At 40.3% G+C, this 25,278-nt stretch overlaps 1 protein-coding gene and 1 long non-coding RNA gene across 2 annotated transcripts; one reads left to right on the top strand and one right to left on the bottom strand.

Moving 5' to 3' along the window:
- Positions 1–1,238: 1,238 nt before the first annotated feature.
- Positions 1,239–9,001, bottom strand: SEM1 (SEM1 26S proteasome complex subunit). Its single transcript, XM_039549166.1, has 3 exons — positions 8,844–9,001; positions 5,002–5,095; positions 1,239–3,126 (listed from the first exon to the last, which is right to left on the bottom strand). Exons 1-3 carry the CDS (start codon positions 8,917–8,919, stop codon positions 3,084–3,086), a joined length of 213 nt encoding a protein of 70 aa, XP_039405100.1. The 5' UTR covers positions 8,920–9,001; the 3' UTR covers positions 1,239–3,083.
- A 36-nt stretch (positions 9,002–9,037) lies between these two features.
- LOC109144459 lies at positions 9,038–12,823 on the top strand. The gene is made up of 2 exons (XR_002045254.3): positions 9,038–9,229; positions 10,620–12,823. It is a non-coding gene; the product is annotated as an uncharacterized LOC109144459 (long non-coding RNA).
- Positions 12,824–25,278: the final 12,455 nt, after the last annotated feature.

Raw genomic sequence — 25,278 nt, 5'->3', positions numbered from 1 at the left:
TCTTAAGGATCAAGGCAAAGCACGACTGCCAAACATTGGCAATCAGGAACCTTCCAGACCTTTCCTCCAATTTAGCTGAACAGTGCTTTGCCTCGAGACATCCTCAGCATCTAGGTCACAGCAAGTCAACCCTCCCCACGCTGTAGAACAGCCCCTCCTTCCTCATGTAGAGGAGAGCTGTAGACATGTGCCACATACCCCAGCATGGCTCAGAGTAAGGAAACTGGCCAAGGAAACACACCTTGGCTGAGGGATGGGCCACTGAGGAGGACAGGTCCCCAGACACAGGGCAACATCAACCTAAATCTCCTTCCCACAACAGGGAAGAGGCTACCCAGCAGCCCACACCCAGCCATCTCCACACACACACCTCCACATGCTGTCCTATTTTCTTAACTCGAAAGCCCAACCTCTCCCCTGCTCAGATCTTTGCCAAGCCTCCCTCTCTTCAATACATTCCCTCCCTTGATAGGATGCAGATCTTCCTTCTAAAATCTTTGTCTTCTCTTGATGTGTCCTTCCTCACAACCCCAAAGTCTTCCTATCTCCCACATTTCCTGCATTCCTTAGCTAACAGGGATCACTACAACACCTCCAGGAAGAACCTCCAAGGCAAACCTCTCCCAGCAAGACCAATCTAAAAAGTCAAGTCTCCAAGCACACAGGAATACTAGTTCCTTTTAAAGGTGAATAGCAGGTACATTAGGGTGAATTATACCGTGACATCCTGCCCAACCACCTCAACTTCCCTCTTGAACACCAAAACTGTCAAAGATGAACCAAAATGGGCAAAAAAGTCTCTAGCTTATCTCAAAACCAGTTGAGTTTCAAAATTTTTAGAAAGAAATCAGAAGTAGAAAGGTTCCCAAGTCATTTTTAAACTAGAAAGCATAAAAGGAACCATGTGACCACACAATAAACTTGAGGGGGGGAAATTAAGTGGTAAAAAAACCCCAGAGGTAATTATACAGGCCATCAGCCCCCCCATGAAGTGTTTGATTTTGCAGTAAGCTACATTCTTCTAGCACTTTGCACATGATTTATTTATCCTTTGCAATACATTCTCTTAAGCAGACAGCATTACAAGACCATATCACCAAACTGACCTTCACAGCAGATTGCTCTCCTTTTTTTCCAGCTGGGGGTTTCGTATCATGACGCAGCAGCTCAAGGTTAATACTGCAAGAGTGCAGCGCCACTACCTCAGCCTAGGCTTCCCTTTCAATTTTGCTTTTGTGAAAAAAGAGGGAAAGATAAAGATACTAATACAACAGAGGCTCAGCAAAAACAAAGCCTTCTTGAGGCAAAGATGCTTTTCCATCTCCATGGCTTCCTCCTGCTGCTTGCAATCAGTGGGATAAGGCTGCTTTAGTCAGGTTTCCAGAGCCCTGTAATGGAAAGCAGCTGTCCCTATCCAGATTGCACCAGACATCTCCACAATTACTTTGTCATCTTCTTTTGGTCAGCTGCATTACTCAACTTCCCAGTACTCTGTGTTAATAACACCAGCAATCCCAGAACTGTACTCCACATACTTTTTTCTTAAAACCCCCAACACTAACCTGAGGATGTCTGTATTGCTATTTGCCACTCCATACACAGATTTTACATTTGTTATGTGTCAAAATATGAACTCCAGGACTTTGTATTCTACTGAAGTGGGCTGCATGAGCCACACATCTCAATGTGAACAATTTAAATTACTCTAGGGCGAGCCTACTTGAGAAGTCCTCCCCTTCTTTTCCCAAGCAGCACAGAACTGGACAAACTGACAACATCCAACACCATCTGAAACATTTAGTTTTGCAGAACCATTCAGATGGCAATGAAAGTTCTCAGTCTTTACACAGCTATCTTCAGTAAGCAGTAAGGGTCACAGTATCTCTTGCCTCCACCATTAAAACAGTACCACCTAATAATCCGGGGGAGGGGAAACTTCTTTGCATTTTGCATTAATAAATGTCATTATAACATAAGATACTCAGTTATTTAGTTAACAAGGTTAAATAACTGCATGTCCATCAACTATACCTTTATTCTGAAAGCTCACTTTAAGTAACAATTAAGTCTCTGTTTCTCTAGTGAACTGCTAAAAACCAAGTAGTTCATTCAAATTCCACAAGTATGTAACTATAGTTGCCCCTTTATTTAAAAAAACATAATTTAATTTGGAGCCATGGCTGCCATCTCCCTCTGTCTTTGCATACACCAGTTTTAACAGCTCCTTTGGGAAGCGTTCATGGAAGTGGTAATAGGTGTGGTAATTTCCATTTTCTGTTTTCTAGTTCAGAGAGTAATTGAATCCAGTCACTATTGCGATATCTTTCTGGCAAATCTTTGTTGGCCTCCATGAAATGAGCTGGAAGTTTGATTTCCGTTCTCAGCAGGCATGTTTGTGTGATACAGATGAACTGCTGTAACTGGCAAATTGGAGGCAATTTCAGCAGAGATTCCTAGGCTTAAGTAAGTGCAAGAACAGAACTTCTTTCACATCCAGAGAAGTCTCCTCTTTAACAGTCCTGAGAAATGACAGGACCAGATTGGAGAGTTGGGATTTCTGCTGTTGCAAGACACTTTGAAGTTTGTTTTATTAAACCAGCACGCACATGAAATGACTAGGAAAAAAACCCCAAGTCATTATGAAATAAAATCTTGAGGCAAAACAAGCTTTATCACTCCCTAAAACTGCTTTCTATCTCTGCTGCATTTTAACTGGAATACACAAGTATTTTATTTCCTGTGACAGCAACATTCACTAGTCTTCATTCCAGTTATACCTGTTTAGCTCCCCATGACAGCAGCTAGTGCAAGAGCATCAGCCACTGACAGACCATTAGTGGCATTCTAGGCAGGTCCGTGAATTCTGCCACACAAAGCATTTCAGAACCAAAATACAAGGTACCAGGTGAGTAGAGGCTGAATGTATGACTAGACTAAGATTAAAAACTTTATTTTTTATACAAAACAATAATAAATCCAAGCAGATAATGAACTAAGTGTGTCTTCTCATTTTCCATCTTGTCTTCTTTCTCAATAAAGTCTATCCACAGTTCAGTGTTAAACCACTCCATATTCTGCAAAAACTATGATGTTTCCATCTTGTATCCATGTTTTTCTAATTCAGCTCTGTATAGAAAAGAGACAGGTGTATTGAAACACATATACAATACCGTTAGATGTTTGATTTTTTAAAAAATTAAATATATTACACAATATACAATCATTTTAGAATAGCAATGTCATACTGTTTTTTGATTGATACCAATAACCTTAACCTCACTTACTCTGTAGTTCTTGGACTCCAGCTTTTTATCTTAGATCACTACAAGTGACTTCTCAGTGAAAACTCCAAATATTTGTTTTAATCGCACTTATTGCCCTCTGACCCACCACATGGTACAAAGCAGCACCTATGCATCTGCAACATTCCAAATGCATTAGAATAACCAAAATATTATCTTATCCATATTCTCAAGAATCTTATATATTATTCTCAAGATTTTCTTAAGTCAAATAAGTTCACTATTCTATTTGATTTAAATGCACGTGCTTCCAAAACAATTGTAAGCTTTTTCTTTGCTTTTAGAATAGTGCACTCTGGAACTTTTATTTACATCTTGGTGCAATACACCTTGCAGTGAACAATTCTGAGGGAAATGATTGTTGTCCTTAGCTGTAGCCAGAACAGCAAGTCAGGAACTACAATTGTTATCACTCCTGCCCTGCCACCACTTTGCTTCTCACCTGCCTCTGAACACACCAGCCAGGATGCATCCTATTTTATCCCCTAGTCTTACCATATGTGTATCTAGATATGGAAGTACAAATCTCTAATAATATTTTGGGTTAGTTTGCACATTTAGTAGTAGGGTTTTAAAAGTGGAGGACTGCAGCATTTGCTTTCTAGAGATGAAAGAAACATGCTACAACCAGGCAAACCACTATATGGTCACCAATACTGCAGGCTGCAACTAAGGCCAATTATGGAAAGTTTGTCTAGACCAACTATGTCTATCAAGAATTACACTATTTCTTGGAAGTCTGTTTCATTACATATCAACCTGTTTTCCAATATTACCATTTAACTGCCTTTCAACCATATAAGAAATAACGATACCAACGATTTTTTATGCAGAAGATAAAAAAAGAATTGCTTTCTCTGGAGTACAAATCAACCCAGGAGTTTAAGCAGGCTGTATTACAGACAGTTTGCTCCTCATGCAACATACTGAGGGATTAATTATAAAATCTGGCTTTGTTCTGAATGCTTGCAACAATTTAAGTTATAATTATGCGTCAGTAAAGGATTACTGAAACTACAAGTGACAAAGAGGATTAAGCAACTGGTTTAGAGGTACCCAAATTGCTATCACTTTTTTTAAAGCATGTAATTAACAATTACTTTGCTGTTGTTGCTCATGAACAGTATGTTCATCACACAGGAAAGAACCTTAACGTTAATACAGACCACTAATCTCCAGAAAATTTGCCCATCTGGACAAAGAACAGCGGTGCTGTTTTAAAGCACAGACAGAAAACTGTAACATACTTTGCAGACCACATAGCACAAAAGGATAATCTTGGATGCCTTGCCATTAATCTTGGCAGTACAATTCAGAACTTTCACACACACACAGAAAAGTCATTAGAAAAGGATCCATTCATGTTAAATTGACTAAGTGTCAGTGCATCTCAATTTCCCATGATCTTTACACTGTTTGCATAATGGAACAAAATTCTGTCACCACAATGTCCTAAGGCATATTTCAGTAGAATTATTAAAAGATGAAATGCTGATCAGTACTTCAGAGTCTTGTAATTCCTCAGTCTGGTTCTAAAAGGCTTTAAATAGAAAAGCAGAAAGTAGAACTTTCATTTCTTTCCATTTCAGATCTTTATTTTTTTAAAGTAAGCAGATTTTAAACTTTCAGATATTAACTAATCACCTCCATTTTAAATATTTTACCTGTCTTCTAGAACAGTAAGTTTAAATAAAATTACCTTAACTGATTGGAGAAATCATCTTCTACGTTGTCGTCATCCCAATTGTCTTCCCAGACATGTGCATCTTCATCTTCATCTAAACCAGTCCAATCTAAAGACAGAAAAGCAAGTCTAAATATTGTATGCTGCATTTCTTTGGTACCACGTCTTACAATTAGCTCAGCCCCAGAGAAAGGCAGACTTCTGGTAAATTTAACAGAGAAGTCTGGATTACATTCAAGTGTTTATGAGACACAAAAATCTAAAACACACCTCGCAATTTCTGTAATTACAACAAACATGAAACTTGGTGAAAAAAAATCATTACACACTTCACATCATGGCTTGCGAGATTAAACATTCCTAAGAGATATTTTGCATACTTTTGGATTAACTGTAGCATCATCCTTCCAGATGTGTATTTAAACACTTAATTCAGATTTAAAAAGTAAATATGTATCAGATGCTTTTGCCAAAACACAGACACATTCTCTGTTCCCTCGAATCATATGCAGTCAGTCTATTGATAAATGACAAAAAACTATCTGTGATGCAGAAGCAAAGGCAGATTGAGACGAGCATCTGCAAACAGCAGTTGATACCTCTAACCAGCTATTTCTGGGTTCCCAAGACAGCAAAAGCTGTCTTGCCTTTGTAAGGAAACACTTTATGTCCATTTACTAACCTTATTTATATTTTTCCTATAATAAAGTAATCTGGCACATCACCCTTGACAAATTACAGATCACACACTTAATGCTTCATTATTAAAAAAAATTAAAATCAAACTAAATGGTTTAGAAAAATAATGAAAATGAAAGGCTCAGAATCACCATGAAGACATAAATTGGCTTACTTGATCTTTTTTTTAGTTTCTCGGTTTATTCCTACTGAAAGACACAGTTTTTCAAATGTTAAAAAAAAAGCCCCCTAATTTTGACACTTGCAACTTTATATTTTTCAAAGTCTGTTAGTGCCTTTAAAGAGATAACACTGTTCTTCCCCTTCCATTCTGGTAAGCCATCTGCTGCCCATCCACAGAAAGCTTTGAGGACTAAGGCCTAAAGTAACGTTAAGCACTGATGGAGGTATGGAGGGAGTAGGGGAGAAAGTTAGTGGGATAAAACATTAAAAACTAATTCACTGTGAACAACTAACTTTCTAAGAATGAAGCCTGGTCTTTGCATTTTCTCCTCCTTTTTCTAACACTGACAGGCAACAAAATTAATATTTGAGATTCACCAGGACAGGAAAATCCATTTGTCACTGATTAAAGACACACGTGTGGAAGGCATTACAACTAAATTTCCCTACTCAAATAAATCATATAATGGGAAAAGATGAAGGAGCATAGAAATTGTGCTGTGAGAGCAAAAGAAAAAAACTGGGAAGAAAAAGTGAAGAAAAAATGCTGTATATAAAAATGCATTATTTGGATTTAGTTGCATGGGTAGTTGTTCAAAGGGAAGGGCTTATATTTTACAACTACCTGCAATAAGCTTTGTCCTTGCCAGTTTATAGCTCACTGATATTTTTGTCAAAAAAAAAAAAAAACAACTTTACCAATTATCTGGATTTTGAAGACAGAAGAAACAAAGCTCAAAGAACTTAAAATTAACACAAAGTCAAACTTTTCTATCTGCAAACACACAAGGAGCTCAGACAGAACTACAAGATTGAAAAAAAAAAATCTCCCAGTAACTCATATCTAGCACAACAAACAGCAGCTTCAGTCATAAAAGGTCAGCTGGGCAGACTGCAAAAAGATGCTCTAAATCACACTGAGTAAAGAGGAGTCAGGACCACGTCATCTTCCATGCTGGGGTGCGGAGGAGAGTGAAAGTAAAGTCTAAATTACATTCTCATCTCCGTAGGAGAAGATTCTACAGCATCTGTATATTGATACTATTACCCCAGAATTGTGTAATACAGTTATTATTCCCCGCTACTTTATATGCTTGTGACTAAACAAAAGCAAAAAATGATAGAGCATTATCTGGGATTGAAAGTATTAAGATTACTTGAGAGTCCACTGCCATTAAGTATTACTAATATACACCGAAATTATAACCATGTCATGGCTGGGCTTCTTAAAAATGTGTTTTCACATCCTGATCACTGACTGTTTTCTTTTGCACTTGGGAAATAAAAAACAGTTTTCAGGATTTTAGGGTTTTTTATCCCCTGCTCTATCACTTTACACATCACATTTTTATATTCTGAAATGCACTGTATAAAAGATTCTTAAGTCACTCATTTACATGTGGTTTTCTCTACTATAGCATACTTATGCTATACTGCTAAGTATCCTATAAAAATTGGGCAAGTCAGTTTTTGATACATAACTTGATTTCATAAATTGTTTAAGTAAATTTTTAGGTTGGAATAAACCCCAAAAGCCGGTGTTTTCATCCCTTAACATACATTCACATTATCTCATTTCCTTTGGATAAAAACTGGGTAATACAACACATAGTTCTGCTATTGCTAGAAAGTGGTGTTTTAATTTGAAAGAACAACAATTAAGAATGGGCTTGAGCCCAGTCATCACAGTTCTTTCCTAAGTACTACAGGTAACAGTCAAAGTGGTCTGAACACTCAACATCTCAAAACTATGACCCCACTTGAGGATTCAAATAAGCCCCTTTCGAGGTTCTTATTTTCTGCAAGAAAGAACATCTAGAAGCCTGATGATGCTCACTTTTTAAGAAGTCTCTGTTCTATCCAGCCTGCACAGTACTTTTAGCATTACAGCTAGAATCAAGTAAAACTAATTTCACCTTCAGTAAATACTCCAATTCAGTGCTCTGGCCAATCAAAGGACCAGAAGCTTCAGAGACTTCCCCTATTGTGAATACTTAATTTACATTAAGATAAACTTTTTTTTTCCTGTTTAGGAAACACTTATGAAAAAGAAAGTATAGTCTTGTAAGTCACTTTAGCTATTATCCTAACTACGTCATAAACTTTCTCTTTCAGTACACGCAAAAATATTAATTTTAGCAGTACTGAAGGGTTCAGAACACCTAAGGCTTGTAAAGCCATAGAAAGATCACATGCAATAAGGACATTAGAGAAAAAAAATCCTGACGTTACATTCATCGTGTTATACATCATGTCTCATGATCCACAGCTTGAGACAATCCCAGAATTAAGGACATAAAAAGCCAACATGCCCTAATAGGGATGTTTCCAAGACTATCTCTGTCAAGGGTCATTGAGTTGTTTTATTGAATTTAACTTCCTTATTAAGTATATCTGTATCCATGAAAAGCAAACCAGCATATACATATCTGTGCTTCAAAGGTAAAGAGATTCAGAGTAACTACAGAGCGCATTATTTCCTTTTCACACATTTTTCCATCCTACGATCAGTTTCCAGCCCTCATCCCTCCTCTCCCTCGCGATTCTCATCTCCAGTGCCAAGAAGCAGTAAATTTCTCCGGCACTTGTTCCCGGCTCTCTCGCACAATGACACAGCACTTCCAGCGCGATGTGCCGAGCGCCGTGACACCGGCACAGAGCCGTGCGCGGGCACCACGATCGCGCTCGATCGCGGCTATGACGGGGCTGCAGCCCCTGCCCGGGCGGGGGCTGGGCAGGGACCCGCGGGGCACCGAGGAAGCTTCCGCGGGGCTCAGCCCGGCCCTGCGGAGCGGCAGCACAGCGGTGCCCCGCGGAGCGGCCGCAGAGTCGGGGGGACCCGCAGCGGGGACGGCGCACACGGCGCCCCAGAGCCACCGCCGCTCCCGCCCGCCGCGTCCTGCCCGCCCCGGCCGGCCCAGGCCGCGGCGGTCCCGCCTGCAGGCCGCGGCCTGTCGTGTCCTGCCGTCCCGGTCCGTCCCGCCCCCGCCCGGCACCTTCAGCCGGGAACTCCTCAAACTCGTCGTCCTCCTCCAGGAGCCCCAGATCCACCGGCTGCTTCTTTTCCGACATGCTGGGCCCGCACCGCGTCCCGCCGCCCCGAGCCTGCTGGGATCCCGCGGCCACCGCCGCGCCTGCGCCGCTGCCGGGCCCGGCTCCGGCCCGCGCCTGCGCCCTGCCGCTCCCGGGTCCCGGCTGCTCCCGGCCCCGCCCGCCGCTCCCGGGCCCGGACCGAGGCCGGGCTCAGGTACCCCCGCGGGAAGTGCCGCTTCTGTCCTCAGTGCTGTGGGACGAACAAGCCCGTTCCCTGCAGCGTCAGGCCAAACTGCACAGGCCGCTGCCGCTACTGAGTGCGTCTGTTCTCTACATTCTTGCATCACTGGTTTGTATTCAGGCAAAACCTATCGAGTATCAGCCTTGTCTCCTTAATCTGTTAAGTCATGGTGTTAGGGTTTTTTCCCTTCTGGCACTTCGACATAATGTTTCAAAACGCCAGGGGAGGTTTAGGTTGGACATTAGGAGGAATTCACTCACAGAAAGGGTGATTAGACGTTGGAATGGGCTGCCCAGGGAGGTGGTGGAGTCACCGTCCCGGGAGGGGTTTAAGGAAAGCCTGGCCGTGGCGCTCAGTGCTATTGTCTAGTTGACAAGTTGGTGTTTGGCCACAGGTTGGACTCGATGATCCCAGAGGTCTTTTCCAACCTGATTGACTCTGTGATTCTGTGAAAACTTATAACTAATTTGCTGTCTTTTAAATTCCTTGTCCATCACATCGGAGAAACAAGCAAGCAGCTTAAAAGAGAGGGTTTGACTAAGCTATTCACTAAGAGTTTAGGGTGTTACATGAAAAATAGAAATGCTATGGGTTTTTATTATTCCAAAGTGTATTCATTCACTTAAATGTAGATTCTGTTGATGATATCGACAAAGGCAAAGTTCAGCACTTACTAGCCTGAACAAGTTTGTGTGTATGGCAGCACCAGTGGCTTCTCTCCCAGCAATCACCTTACAACAATACTGCCAATTTGGTGGAGGGGCTGGGATTTTTGTTCTGCGAGAAACTGATTCACAAGGCAGTGACTTTCACAGCTGGGTTATACTGTGGCCTAGGTTTAAAGTCAGGAAAACAACAAAACACTGGTGTGGGAATTCATATATCATTGAGTTCGAACCCAGCGTAAGCATGTTCTGCCATGCAGCCACAGGTAAGACGAGGTGGGAAATGAGTCCTTCTGCCAGGTGAAAGGCCTAATCGAGCGGTTACATTCTAGTTTTTTGTGACAGAAGGACTGACTGGCAGTGATGACTGTGAAATCATGAAAACTCTGGTTTAATAAATCAGTATGTGAAATCTTGTTGTAACTTAGCTGGGATTTTCAGCAAGTCGTGCATTTTGGAATAATAGATATATTGCTCCAAGCCAGTACAAGATAAAGTCATAAAGTGGATAGGGGTCTGTCATATCAAAAGCTTGCAATGATCCATGATCATTCAGTTACTAAGGCTCATATTCAAACCCTCTAGTTTTTGCCTAACCTAGAACCTGACTGAACTGTGGAGTCTGGATCACACCGGGGAATAATGAGATACTCAGTTGCACCTAGATTATCCAAGAAAGAATGTAACTTGGAAACTCCTATGGACAAGTAGCTTCAAGTATCCCTGAAACAAGTATCCCTGACCTTGTTTCATAGACTTTCCCTACATATCTGCTGTAGAGAAAAGATTCAACAGTTCTTTCCGCCCCTTCTTTCTCTTCCTTCTCTCCCAAGCTGCTGGTTAGGAAGCTCTGGAATGCCCATGAAAAGAAGAATCTGCACTTCCCAAGAGAATATGGCTGGCCGCTGCACAGTGAAACAAGTAAAATCAAGGACTCCTGAAGCAGTGCCTTACTGATGTAGAGTCGGACCAGAATCAGTCTTGGATTTGAGGCCTCCTATGCATTTCCCACCTGTGGAGATGAGTATTCCTGTATCACCAGTTACCCAGACTTAATCTTGTGTTGCCACAAAAATCTGTAGTGTCCAAATCTCCTCCTTTATTATGAATCTCAAATTTTTGATGGTTCTCTTAAATTTGTGGTTTCTGGAGTTTTGTCATTAAATAAGGAGCTTGGCTCTTGTTTAAACATGAGAAAAGTTTGTAGCCAAAGCAATTAGAAATTAGCTTAGAAATATGCACAAAATTTGTTTCAGATTTACCTACTTTACTTGTAAGATTGCATTAAAATTATGATTTTAAAAATAAAAACTCTGAATCCATTGGTTTAAATCCAATACCACAGGTTTTGTAAGCCTGGAATTTCATTAGCTTGCCTAGCCTTTTTAGGAGATGAATGCATGAATGCAGACCTCACTGTCATTTCCCAAATGCTTTAACTCTCTGCTAGTAAGATCTCCAAGGGCATAGGTATCTGGCATGTTGTGTTTCTCTCATCAAGGTATGCCCATCCTCTGTTGCCTGAAGGACCTGATCTGGGAGGCATTCTCCAAGCCAGCCTGCTAGACCTTGCAAAAAAAGTTCCCAGAGGGCAAGGCAACAGGCTTACCTTCAGATTTCCACTATGTCCAAGTTGGATTTGACCTGGTGTGAATGCCAAGTGTTTGCTGGTTGTTTGGGGATCAAACTCCTCCAAAGTATATACAGGTATTTTCACACATGGTGGAGCAGATTTGACAAGTAAACAACTCTGTCTGCAACAGCAAATAGCCTACCAAGGAGAATCTCCTGGCAGCTGGTGGATGGGTATGACATACCATATCCCAGATGTATGTTCCTAACAACCAGACTATACAGTAAGCAAATAGAAAGAACTTATTCTCCTGCAGGTAGCTGTTAGAAAACACAGTTTTTAGTGCCAATCTTGTGGCTGGGATTTCTCAGCAGAGGCACGGGATTAAATCATATTTTCTTAAGGTTTCTTACTGGCCTTCTTAGGTAGCTTCCAGTCTGTAGGCTTTGTATATCCCACACTTCACTGCCTCCAGGAAGCATTTGAGGAACTTACATCTCTGCACTGAGAAAAGATATCTTCAAATTCCACAAAGCATCACAGCATGTAAAAATGTGATGATGCAGTTTATACTACTCAAGCCTTTTGGTGGACCCAGCCCCATGGAATAGTTTTAATTCTTTAAGGAAAATAGCATAAGGATTCAGCTGTCCAGAACAGATTTTCCAATGTGGAAAATTTGCAGGAGGGTGTCCAAGCTCCAAGCATGATCAGAGCTTGATAGTTTCTGAGTGGACCGTAAAGAATAAGAGTTGCCTTTCAGCATCTACCCTATGCAGTTAGAGTGGGGAAAGGCCATGGATACCTCTAAAGAGCATACTGCCAGTGATTTTTGTTTGATCCTTCCCCTGTCCCAAGACTGGCAGCAACCTTTACAGTCACCAAGCCTGTATCTCACATGGACACAGGATGCACAGAGCAAGGATTACTTTTGATCAAATTAGGGAAGGCACTTCCTACATTCCCAAAACAGCATAAGGGATCTGCTTTCTTGGAGCTGCAGCCCCTGCACAGTACACCAGCTACATGCTGAATAGGTTGGTTTTCCAAGACCAAGAGCCTGATAATATTGTGTGCTTCAGCAGAGAGATCTACATGCCTGTTGCATGGAAATTCAAGGGAAAAAATTCCTATAGATTTCAGTGGTTTGGGATATGACTGTCTCTATTAAAATCTTTAGTTAAATATACCCTTAAATGGTAACATGTTAGAAATAATTGAACAAGACAATCCTGAGTAATTCATCAGTACCTCTATTATTCTTTCCAGAGTTCCACATCAGCTATTTACACAATATGATTTGTTTTAATTTTTTTATTCAGCATGTTTTATGCATTAGTATCAGAAAAGCCTGTCTTTCTCTTGGCAAATGTTACTGCAAGTTGTCTAACAGGGAGGTGGATTATGTAGATTTATTTATTCAGAGTGTAATTTGAATAAATAAAAAATGGAAATAAACCTTTTTTTTCAGAATTAGAGCCTTTTTTTTTTCTTTCAAGGTAAAACAAAAAGTGTTTGTAGTACACTCATTAAAATTTCCAGATTATTTTTAGGTGGACTACTATTCATTTCAATGCCTGGGCCAATTTTCTTTTATTTGGATGCTTTAATGTCTGAAAGCATATTCTGAGGATAAGATTAAGAAGAGAAAATAGAACAGGTTGGAAATTAATTTGCTTATAAGCAGTTAAAGGTGTTCTGTTGAAAAAAACCCTCAAAGCCGTATTAAGTATTTTAGATAAATTGAGTAAACTGTTGTTTTGGAGGTCTGCATGGTTCCAGGCTACCATACAGTGTCTATTCAGAGAAACCCTGTGCTGCAAAGAAAATTGGCATAGTATGTGGACGGATCAATATCATGTGAAATCTGGATACAGATCTACATCTAATGGTCCTCCAGCTCAGACATCTGTCTCATATCAGCTGTGCCTGCAAATCTTATCTGGGTGGGAGAGGGACTGTCTTATTTATGGTCCAGGCTGTTAGATATCCAGGAATGCACCTAATTCCTGAAAAAAAAAAACCCAACCAAAAAAAACCCCACAGGAAAGCTTATTACCATTGTTACCATTCAGAATGTGTGAATTTCTGTGCAATGCAGAATATCTATCCTGTAGTGTGTTGGGCAGTCCAAGCACTGACTAATGCATCCTAGGAATCCCTTCAGAGATAGTGTTCTGTATCTCAGGATAGTACTGCATGTCATGCTGTAGTTTTTTTGGATTAAATTGAAGGAAAAAAGCGTATCCCACATTCAGTGCATCTGGAAGTGAGGCATGGATTGCCCTGCTTCTTTCAATAGCTCTGCACAACTCTGGACCCATGGCATTATTCCTGAGGTCAGTGCCTTTGGTTTGCCACTATTTGTTTACTCATGCCTGCAGAGGTCCTCTTTTTCTCTCCAGCTGCTCCATCATTCACCAGCACCTCCTGGTAGCCCACCCTGCTCCCACAGCCCATCCGTTCTCAGAGCTGACCCTCACTGGGGTCAGGATGCGATTAGGTGGCTGCAGATCATAAGGAATATTAATCACAAGGAACACTTAGATGTTGCTTTACAGACTTCCTTATGTGAAATATGCTGTGGCAAGCTATCAGGTTACCAGTGGCTGAAATAGAAACAGTTCTCTCTTTGCCCTTGACAGTCAAAAGAGGGTTTGATTTATTTTCTCATTTTCACTCAGTCTAAAGGCAGCTGGGCAGTATTGCTACAAAGCTCTAGCTGTGTGTCATTGTAATAGGGGCAATATGTTTGTTCACTTCTGCTCTCTTCCTCTGTCTAATTGTTCTATTGTCTTTCTGTTTTCTCTCCACATTGGGGCTGACAAAATGTCTCGCTGGGTTTAGCCCTCTAGCCAAAACTTAACGGGCTCCTAATCAAGAACTAACACCACCAGCAGGCTATTTCCTGCCTTTGTTTACCATTCCTGGTATCATCTTTCTTCTCCTCTGAGTCCATCATTACAAATTTTCACTGTTATTTTCCTTTGACTCTTCCTCTGTATAAGGTGCAGGAATCTTCCTAAATATTGTTCCCCTTTCATTTTCTGGCCACTTGATCTCTGGCCTCTCAGCTCTACATCCTGGAAGAGTACCAGATACATCCAGAACCAGATTTTACAGAGCCAAGTAGCCCTGGGATAACTGCGTATTCCATGTAGCTGTATAGGCAGAATGTTTATTGCCGAACCATGATGGAAATTGTAAGGATGTTTTGAACATAAAAGGGATAACCACAATGGAATTAACCACTAGGTACCTTTCACCATGACTTGAATTTTGTTGCAAGAATCAGGGTATATTCAGTTGCCTAAGCAAAGGTTTCTAAGATCAGTTGAAACCCCCTAAAACACAGAGCCACTTGATGTAACCTGGGAGACCCTGGCCCTTCCCAACTGCAGCTGGAGATGGGGCAAAATACCCCAGGGTTTCTAAAATGACATCCGTTGCCTATGTTTAAGTGACTGAATTCTGACCATACATTGAAATAACTGAGTTTTGTACTTAAGTCTCCTGTTCATGTTACTACACAACTGACTTAATTTATTCTGCCGTGCCTGCCCTGAAAATACTACACTGTGGTAACCTCAACAGGAGATAGTCACTGGATAGGTTGACTCTTAGGAATCAGGTGAACAGAGTAGGCCTTTTTTTCCATCTCAAATATACTTCTACCTTAACATATCTAAGGTGGCATCAGGATGAAGTTCAACCCAAATAAAATCAAATGCTGTAGCCTGGGAATTGTTACTAAGCATTATTTCTGATGTTCAGATAGGTAAGCAGGGCTATTCATCAGTAATCCTGGCAAGCTGTGGGACTTTCTGATACTTAGACTGTTTCAAGAGCCAGAGTCAGGCCACTGAACTTGAGGCCACCCTCACCTTAGGGGACTTAGACAGCCCCTCTGTACTCTCAGTTCAGAAAAGAGATAAATGGGCTCTTCAAGGTGGAGATTCAGAGCACCTGGGTTTGAATATCAGCCCTGAAATGTAATTTGAAGGGACCTATCTCATCTCTGACTATATTAGGAGGACTTGCCCCGTAATTATGTATGAGAAGTCAGGAGATGGAAATAATCTCTTACAAGTTCAGGTAGCAGCAGTCATCCTTGTTGGCCACATTTCTCTGACAAAATTCTTCCAGGGCAGTTTTAGCTCTAAATGTATCTGTTTAGTTCACTTAACAGCTCAGCAATGCCCCCAGGAGCTTCTCCAGTGTGTCTGGTGGGAGCTGGCACTAGCAGTCTGTCACTCAGAGCATGCTGCTGGTGTTGGCTTTGCTGTGCTGGCAGGCAAGAGTGTACTCGCTGCCCTTCCAACCCCTTGGGGCCTGCTTGTCACCAGCCCTGGCTGTCGTTCAGCTGTTCTGCAGTGCCACAGGCAGCACAGCCTCAATGCAGGGAATTCCACTTAATTTAATTTATTGCCAGTTAACACAGCCTTTTAATTACTGATTTGTGTATGGAGGGGAAAAAAGAAGACATATACAATTGAGGAAACACTTGGAATTACCTTTCCTCACCTTTCTTCAGGCTCTGCTTCAGTCAAACACCTCTCCTCCCTCCTTTCTCACCTCAGCTCCCTTTGTTTTTGCTGCTGGTTCCCACTTTCCCTCCCTCCCCATCCCTTCAGTGAGCTGACGGGCAATTGGGGTCCAGGTATGTTGGTTTCTGCCCCTGCAATTCACTTCTTGCCCTCCACTGCTCCTCACTTCTTACTGCTCCTGTGCCCCAGCGTGGCTCATCCATGGCCTGTGAAGAAGTGTTGTGGAGTCGGTTTACTTCCTACGCTTGTGGACACATCTTCATTGCAAACAGGGGTTATTTTATCACATAGACATATTCAGTCAATGAAAGTCAGGTGTCTAAGGCGTGTTTTAATCCTGATGCCATGGATGTAGCTCCCAGGAGATGCAACACGTGCCAGCAGTGCAGGGCCAGTGCGATGCATGAGCAGGACCACTGAGCTGGGCCCCCCAGCTCCTGTGCTGCCAGCTGCTGCCCAGGCAGAGCAGCAGCAAGGCCACCCCAGCTGGAAAAGTAGACAGAGGTGTCCATGGCATGGAGAAGCCCATAGAGCCCCAAAGCTCCTCCTCATCCATCCTGCAAAGCAGAGGATACCTTCTTCCTCAGAGCTCCTGTTAACTTGTCATGTCTTCGTCAGCAAACATAGAGGTTTTGATGAATCATCTAGTGGTTTTCCACAGAAATGAATGAAGAAATGCTGTGCCACTAGCAGAGGTGTCAATTAATTTCTTTCTAAACAAGGACACTCTTGAGACCTTTTTTATCTTAGTTTGCTTTTTATCTTTGATTACCAAGTGAAGTTGATGCAGTACATCAAATCAAAGCCACAAGGATCAATTTGGGCAAGTCACGATCTTAATTCGGCTCATCTAACCAGCTCCCGTGAGTGCAGCAGTTGGCCCAGCCAACTCTGGGCCATTATATGTACAACTGTGAAAAACTGATAGTTCTTTCTGTTTCTGTTGGATAGGAACTTATTCTTAATTATATTTTAAAGAAAACCCTAGAAAACAAGCTGTTATGGTCCTAACAAACTGTTATGGTCCTATCTGCTTTCCAAAGCACATAAGTCTTTTGTAACTATAATCCTTAGTCCCATACCAAGTACAGTGGCATCAATGACAGCTGGAATTCTTATAAAAACAGCATCAGAGTAAATGGTGAGCATATGCCAAACAAATCTACAAAACCAATGGTTTTATTGAGTATATATGAAATCCTTTTGTCTACATTGTACACAAACACATAAGTTAAAATATTTACTTGTACAGTACTTATTGTACAGATAAACTACACAATTAAGCAGGCTAATAAGATAGTACAGTGGTGCTAATTATTATTCTAACATACAAAGTAAATTAAAAGTGTGTAGGATCACCTACAGCAGTATGTTACAGCAGGAAAGTTAGATTTGAGTACATTGCTATTGAGGTTGACTGAGAAAGAAAGTAAAAGATCTAAACTGATTGTCATGTGAAGGAGAGCATTAGGAAACAGCACTCTCAGTTTTACTGTTTCTGTCTTGTATCTTTTGTAATACACAATAAGGGAGTCTTTTCTCTGATTTGCTTTTAAGCCTTTAGCACAATCAAAAGCTGGAAGTATTGTCAGGAAAATCTGCAAATAGCATGAAAATGTCTTGTGGTGACATTCAGGTTCTGGGCCTGATTTTGAAAGATCTGAAACACCCAGAGATGCCAATGCTAAGCTCTTCTGCAGGTCAGATATTTGAGGTCTGGAAGGTTGCTTTATAATCTTGTTTTCATGTTCTTGCAAATCTAGATAATATTTTATTTTCCCTTTGTGGTACCACTGATTTTATTAAAACCATTCAGAACAGATAGCTATATTTTAAGTCAACAGTTTTTTGCTCACCAATAAGATAGAAAACTTCGGTCAGCAGAAAAATTTCCAGTCTTTGAGGAAACGGATAATATATTCAAAGTTAAGACAGCAAAAATTATTTAAAAAACAAAATCTCAGAAATGCTGGGACTTTTAGGTCCTCTCCATTGTATCATTCTGCCTGACTATGGCACCATCTTCACAAAAGTTCTTGTACATTAATGGCAAATTATTCATGGGCCATATAAAAAATCAGTGCCTCAAAAAAGAAGATTTTTGTTCTTTGTGTTACATTGCCATGTCATCTGGAGGGAAAAGTCCATTTTTGCCATTGTGTTTTCACTCAGAAGTGGTTTGAGGTGGCTGCAGTCTGAAGTATAACCAAAACAAAACAATAAGGTTTGAAATTGTATGTTCAGTGTTTATGCAGGCTGTATGTAAGCCACAAGGAAAAATAAATTTAAACAATCACATGCAGATCTAAGAGAGTCAACTGAAGCAATGGCTCCTCAATTCCCAAAAATGTGACTAAATTTAGAATTTTATATCCCAACCAGTTATCACACACATGGTTTATTGGCACAGTGGAACTGAATACATCTAAATGCCTGGCTCTTCATTTGTAGGAGTTTAAACCATAACCTAAAAAGAGAATTGAATAAATGTATGTTATTTTTAATGCTGAAAGAAAAAGAAAGAAGTTGACAGATCCCCCCTATGCTGTCAGATACTAAGAATTCCTAAGTTATATAAGACTATTTAGAAACATCATATCTTTTCATACTGCTAATGACTCTAAGGGGCTCCAGATATTCACCAAGGACTCGTGACAGCTGCCTTTTGGGTATAATGGAAAACCACCTCCTCTTAAATGCACAAAGCAAGTAGCAATTGGTCTTTAGTTCTGAGGGCAGCCAAACCTTGTGTACTGAAGTCCAGATGCTTTGAAGTATTACAATGTGGGTTTTAGCCATCTGGTTTTCACAGAACAACTCCTTGTTCCTCAAAATTTGGCCCACAGTCCTGACAAACCTTTAACAGCACTGATTTTACACCTCTTCTGAAGGAATTTTCAGTGAATTTCAGGAATGTCCCTATAATATAGTCATTTTTCTCCAACATATAAAATGCTGATTCTATTGCTAGAATCATATAACTTACCTTATTTATTTTAAATAAAATGAAAATCCAATCTATTTGAGGCATACATAAGAGCAAGCAACAACTATTAATACAGATTTGCTAAAATAAGGTGCATAATCACCTTCATAATAAAATTTAATCACCTTTTAATATTTATTTTAATATTATTAATATGTTTGTATGTGTTATATTTTTGTATGTAATATACATATATACTCTATTTTATAAGTTATATATTGTATTATATTATATTATATTATATTATATTATATTATATTATATTACATAAGTGGTGTAGCTAGTCTTTTGCAGATTTGCATAAACATATTATACAAGCACATCTGAAACACTTATTGCATAGAAAACTTGAACTGTACATTTTAAATAATGACTTTCAAAGGATAAATTGTAATCTTCTTTTATGGTTGGTACAAATTTATATTGAAGCTTCACTGAAATGTACAGTTTTTCAGTAGAGTTTGCTTAATGTTAATCTATTCATTTGAGGGTAAATGCAGAATTTAATGGTGAAGTGATGTAACAAGAATATAGTCTCAAGTGGTGTGTTAGGTTTATCAATCAGTGAAAATTGTGCACTTGAGTGTAAGAACACATGTCTATCCATATGATTCTTGCAGCCTCAGTTAATTGAAACCCTTTTTCCACCCTATTATCAATACTTGAAAAAACCTCCAACCACATCTATTAACCAGTGCCTTAATAGACGCTTTATCAGCTCCGTATAAATTGCACGTATTTTGCTAAAAAGCAATTTCGCTAATACAAGGGTCAGTTCTATGGTTCACTGGAGATGTTCACTCAGGAGGTGTTGGGGCACAACTCGATGGATGGATAGAGATGGATAGAGCTGTGAGCCTGGTCTTCAAGCCACTGAAACACTGGCAAGGTTGGAGGTCCAATCTGATTAACACTCTCAGTCCTCATTAATTTTAACAAAAGCAAGGTGTGCTCATGATGAAAATTAGTTAGGCATGACCACTTGCACAGGGAGATCTAAATCGGACTAGAAATAAGTGGTTTTAAATTTCCTATTTTAAAAAAAACCCTAAACTTTAGACTCAGGATAACAGAATTATACACTAATGCTGATATGTCCTAAACAACTCTGAAATGAAAAGTTCTTCTTTCCAAAGCAGCTTCTCCAAATTTTTAATTCATATTGATAATTTCCTTTCTCCCATAGATCCTTGATTCAAATGAAGAATAAGTACATATTTTCTGCGCAGCTTGGCTCAGTGTCTCCTGAGATCATGGACAATTCAGCTGTCAACTCAATTTAGCCAATTGTCAGCATCATGAATCAACAGTAGAAGAAAAATGAAAGCATCTACAAAATAGGAGGAAAAAGACGGATATGAGATACTCAGCAGTACCTAATCTAGTGCTATCTAAAGCTCTTTAAAGGCTTCTCTAATCCTTAAAGGCATTTTGGAGCTTTGAATCCATAGGGTTTCACCTCTGCTGAGAGATTACCCACATACAACAGATTTTGCTTTTGTTTTTGTGATCAGGTTGTTTAATCAGTTCCATCAGATGTGAGGATACAGGTGAAGGACAATTATGCTTGGTAATGCTTAGTTTTGGGGACATTATTTTCGTGGTTAATTTTACTCCCTGTTACTCAGGGAAACTTGTTGCCATCACACAGAACGGAGATTTGCAGTGTCCACTGACAGCATGAATTTTTTTTTGGTTACTCTTAATTCTTTGTGTAGATCTGTCCCTATGATCTTCACGGGCAAACCAGTGGAGCTTTGAGAATTAACATAATAAAGATCTATACTCAGTTGTAGGCAGAGGTAATATACTGGAAGCATTTGCATTACAAGTGGGCAAATAGCTTTCCTTTTAGTCTTAAAGTGCAGTTTTATGGGACCATATATTATGTAGGAAAGCAGAGCTGAAACTGGTACTACTTTTATCAAGGCATGCATAGTTTAGTGCTTGTGCCACAGATATTCATAGGCAGGAGAAAAGAGCCCCCACCACAGCCATCAGAGCAGAACTATGGATCTGCAGACTGACCCAGGCCAGGTTAGAGCTCAGAAAGATGGTAAGAAACCTGGTTTGTATAAAGGAAATTAGGGCTCAAAGTTACAAAAAGGGTACAAAAAAGATCAGTGCTTTATCATATTTACAAACGTATTGTTTCCATTGTCAAGACTTTATGAATTATAATACAGTGGGCAGACAGGGCAAAACCATAGCTGAAAGCTATCACAAATCTTGTTATGCAATGAAGAACTTCCTTTTACAGTGGGGTATTTCTTCACTGAGAGAAGATCATTGCTATAAAGAGTAGGTATTTATCAATTTTCAAAGGTCTTGGCCCATGAAAGCTAGTGTTAGATTTGGAATTTCTCTTTTGTTGCCAAGGTGACAAACACTTATAAATATACTACATCTTCTAATGTGCTTTTAACTTAGTATTTTTATGGCTTTTAAATCAGATACCATTAGCAAATATATTAGGTAATTTAGCTGAAAGACCATTTTCTACTAACACTTTTTGTTACATTTCCCCAGGTACTTCAGTAAATGTCTGTTGTGACATTGCAGTCCTGCCAGGCTTCTAGCATATAAGGATACATACAGTACATCTGGTAAGAATTAACATATTACCTTAGGGCTTTCTGGCTTTTTGTATTGATAATTACAAATTGTATAAAAGAAGACAAATACTAAGGATTGGATCCTACAGTCCATTGACTTCAGAGAGAACTCTGTGGAGGTAATGACTCTGGGATTGGCCAGAGGCCATACTGTGTGTTGTTATTTTTGGCTCCCATCTCCCCTTTTTATAGCCCAGTAATGAGGCTGAAAACACAGGGGAGACCATAACGGCTCCATAGCTGGGCACTTCCTTCTGCAAGAGAAGCAAACAAACCAACAAAACCTGCCTGGGTGTTTTCTTCTTTTTCATAGACTTGAAGGCCAGAGGATACCTTTGCCATCATCTGGTGTGATGCCCTGCAGGACACCAAGCCAGGAGCTTTCCTGCCCGGAAACCGTCTGGCAACCATACAGGCCACGTCTCGGACAGAGCATGGCTTGAAGGAGACCAGCTTGGAAACTGGTGCTGGCAGATGAGGTAGCAACATCTTCAGGAGCTGCTTGTCCACAGGAGGCAGCTGCACCTCAGGAGTCTCTTGGGGCCGTGGGAGAGCAACCTCCCTGTGGGCAGGTGCTGCAGGCACCAGTGGTGGAGCCATGAGAGAGCTCAGCAGCAGGACTGGGGCTCTGCGAGTGCAGGTGTCCAGGGCCCCTCTGACTGCACAGAATATTTCCCTGTGCTTTTCCTGCTACAAAACCGCATCTGAAGGCAGGGCCCAGGCTGGGCTCTACTCCCAGGACCTCCATCTCATGCCAGGAGTCCCATCCTGCACCAAGGAGCATCCTGACTGGGAATGCAGCCATATGAGCAGGCAGGGCTGGAGAGGTGGGGTACTGACAGAAAGAAGCTGTCATTTCAAAATACAATTTTTAAAAATCTTGACAAAGCTTTGCATCACTGAGGATTAAGCACAGTTCATAAACCAATGAATAAGCTTCCTACAATAGCAGTGTGTTGGAGTGGAAAAGTCCAATGGAGAAGCATCCAGGAAATATCTTTCATTCCTTCATATTACATTTAATCTTCCACTCCCATCTTTTAAGGCTTGGCATTCATCTACTAAAAAAAGATGTTGATCTGAAACAAAAAGAAAGGGAAAAAAACCCCATCCTGCTATAACAGTTTGCTTGGCAAAATGGAAGAGACTCGAGGAATGAATTGTGTGTGTTACAAAGAGCCGTCCCGCGCTGTAGACACTGGGCCTGTATTTGTCACTCTTGCCCCCAGACCAGCATTGTCCCATTGGCCTCTTCATTCAGCACAGCTATCTGTCATGAAGAATTTAAGTTCCATATTTTCATCTGTCAGTTGTGAAAAGGCCTGTCAGCTGAAGCTTACACTACCATTTGCTAAAAGGCCTATAGCCCATGCTGACAATACACTCTTATATTTGTGCTTCCAGGCTCCAGATAATCCCCTCACTTTCCTCCTCAGCAGTCCAGTTATGATGAGGCTTAAATTGCATATTTTGGGGGTTTTTAAATCCAGATTTTGCTGATAAATGCTATCAGCGGGAATGAAATGAAATACAGCACGGTTTAGCTCTTATTACCAGCATTTTGTGAGGGCTATAGAGACAGTATTCATATTAAACAGGTTAATGTCTATAATGTCTATAGTCACAGGAACTAAGTGTAGGAATGCTAATATCAGCCTTTATCTACTTTGTCTCTTTGCCATCCTTGAAAAACCCACCCATCCTTCAAACAGGGCATTTCCCAGTTTGTTTCTTTAATTTGATTTGCAAAGGGAAGATAACCAGCTCATAACAAGTCTACAGCCAAATGTTTTATGCTCCGAGATACCACCAAATTACCCATATAATGCCACAGAAGGAAGAAAGTGTCTAAATCCCCAAAGCTCGCTTTCAGACACCAACACTTTCCCTGTAAGACTGTAAATAAAATTACCAAAATAAAAACCTGGTCACCAACCCATCTCAATCTGATGCCTGTTTATGAGGGTAAGGAAGGATGCAAGGAGTTGTTCCTCACACCTGTAACTTTAGGACTGCACAACTTTGATTCTCACACCTAAAGAAAACACAGCTAAAAGTAAAATTGCTTCAAAAACTCAATCTCACTTGAGGATTGTCAGGGAACACAGTACAGTAACCCAGGTTAAGCATTTGCTGTCTTGTCTCTGAGAAATCGATTTTCCAACCATTATGCAACTACAAAGAAATCATATCTTTAATTCATTACAGGCTTTTAAATTGTCTAATTGATTATGACTCAATTACACTTTCTGCAAGAATATGAGGTTATGTCCCTCTGAAGCAGCTTTACCTTTTCCTTCTTAGGCTATTTTAGAACTACAGGGAAAAATGATGTTTCATCTAAGTACAGTAGTGCCAGAGGTATTTCTGTTTCATTGCTTTATGTTGTCATTTGGAAACTAACTTCAGAGCAATGTTTTTCAACCCATGGTCTGAGACAGTCTGGAAGGAGAAGAGAGAGGGACTCTGCAAAAAGTCCTGTGAAAAGTAGTCTTCTTGTTAATGGGTTTCAGCCTGATCCCCTTTTTTCCTGGAAAGAGTTTTCAGGATTTCACCTTAAAAAAAAAAAAAAAAAAAACCCAAACAAAAAAAAAAGTTGAAAGTTACTGCCTTGGAGTATCTTTTTCATGAGAAGTAAGATGGTAAGGTGCTTACCCACAGCTAGCTTCTGTTCATAAAATGAGAGCAGCTACAAGGCAGTCTTTAAAGTGACTCTATGGAAACGTTCCTGCACATGCTTCACATGGTACTCCTGTGATTAAAACAACTTGTGTGTGCAGATTTGAGCCCATAAATGTCCTGCAGGTGAGATAATTACACCATAACACTACTGAAAAAGTTTGAAATACAAGACTTCCTTGAATGTCCTAACTGTTTGGGTTCAGGTGTCTTCTACTACAGCCAGCTGTGGCAAAGGATTCTCCCAATGGGGAAGGATTTTCTCACCTCAAAAATATGTTTTGTCCCTGCAATGTCCTTTGGCTGTGTCCCCCCAGTAGGTAAAGAGCAACCAAGAGAAATGAAGCTGAAAGGGAGTGCTGTATAACAGTGTACATTTTTACTTTACTAATTTACACATTAAGATTTTATTAGGATAGTATAAATAACAATAGCTGACATAAAAATATGTTAATAGTATCAATAACAGTAGCAATGATTATTAGACATCCAACAAACTCATTTTTTCTGTAATGATAGTGCAATATTGCCAAGACAATAGCAATGGGTCATTATCTGTTCAATCCCTGGTTCAAAGTAGCAAGTACATCCTGCCCCAGAATATTCCCACACAATGGCTTTTAGAAAAGACGTGTGGGAATTAAGATAAATAGGGATCACTCTGAAAGACAGAGAAAAGGGAAACAGGTCTCTGAGGTCTCTGAGGTCTCTGAAGTCTCTGAAGTCTCTGAGAAGCTAATCAGCGAGCTAAAGCATTATGATTTGTCTTAACTATTTTTCTGTCCAAAGGATTGAAATATCTGAGGAACAGAGGTTTTGTTTTTCTGTTTTCTAAACCATGACAGTTACCACGTGGAGTATTTTGGATCTCACTATGTTCTTACTGTTGTTACAAACAAGAATTCCCTTAGCATGGCATGTGTGTTGAGTATCTTAAATCTTTTTAAACGGAAAAGACAAATATATTTTGTTTTGGGAAATTACTCCAGGAGCTGTAGCAAGTGATATGATTCCCTAAGCAATACAGACTTTTAATGTATGAGTTGCTCTATCTTGGGGTAAAAATTCAGAAAATAGTTTCACCTCACTGAA

The sequence above is a fragment of the Corvus cornix genome, chromosome 2 (assembly GCF_000738735.6).
Source record: "Corvus cornix cornix isolate S_Up_H32 chromosome 2, ASM73873v5, whole genome shotgun sequence".
Classification (NCBI taxonomy): domain Eukaryota; kingdom Metazoa; phylum Chordata; class Aves; order Passeriformes; family Corvidae; genus Corvus; species Corvus cornix.
This window is presented reverse-complemented; position numbering and strand designations above follow the sequence as displayed.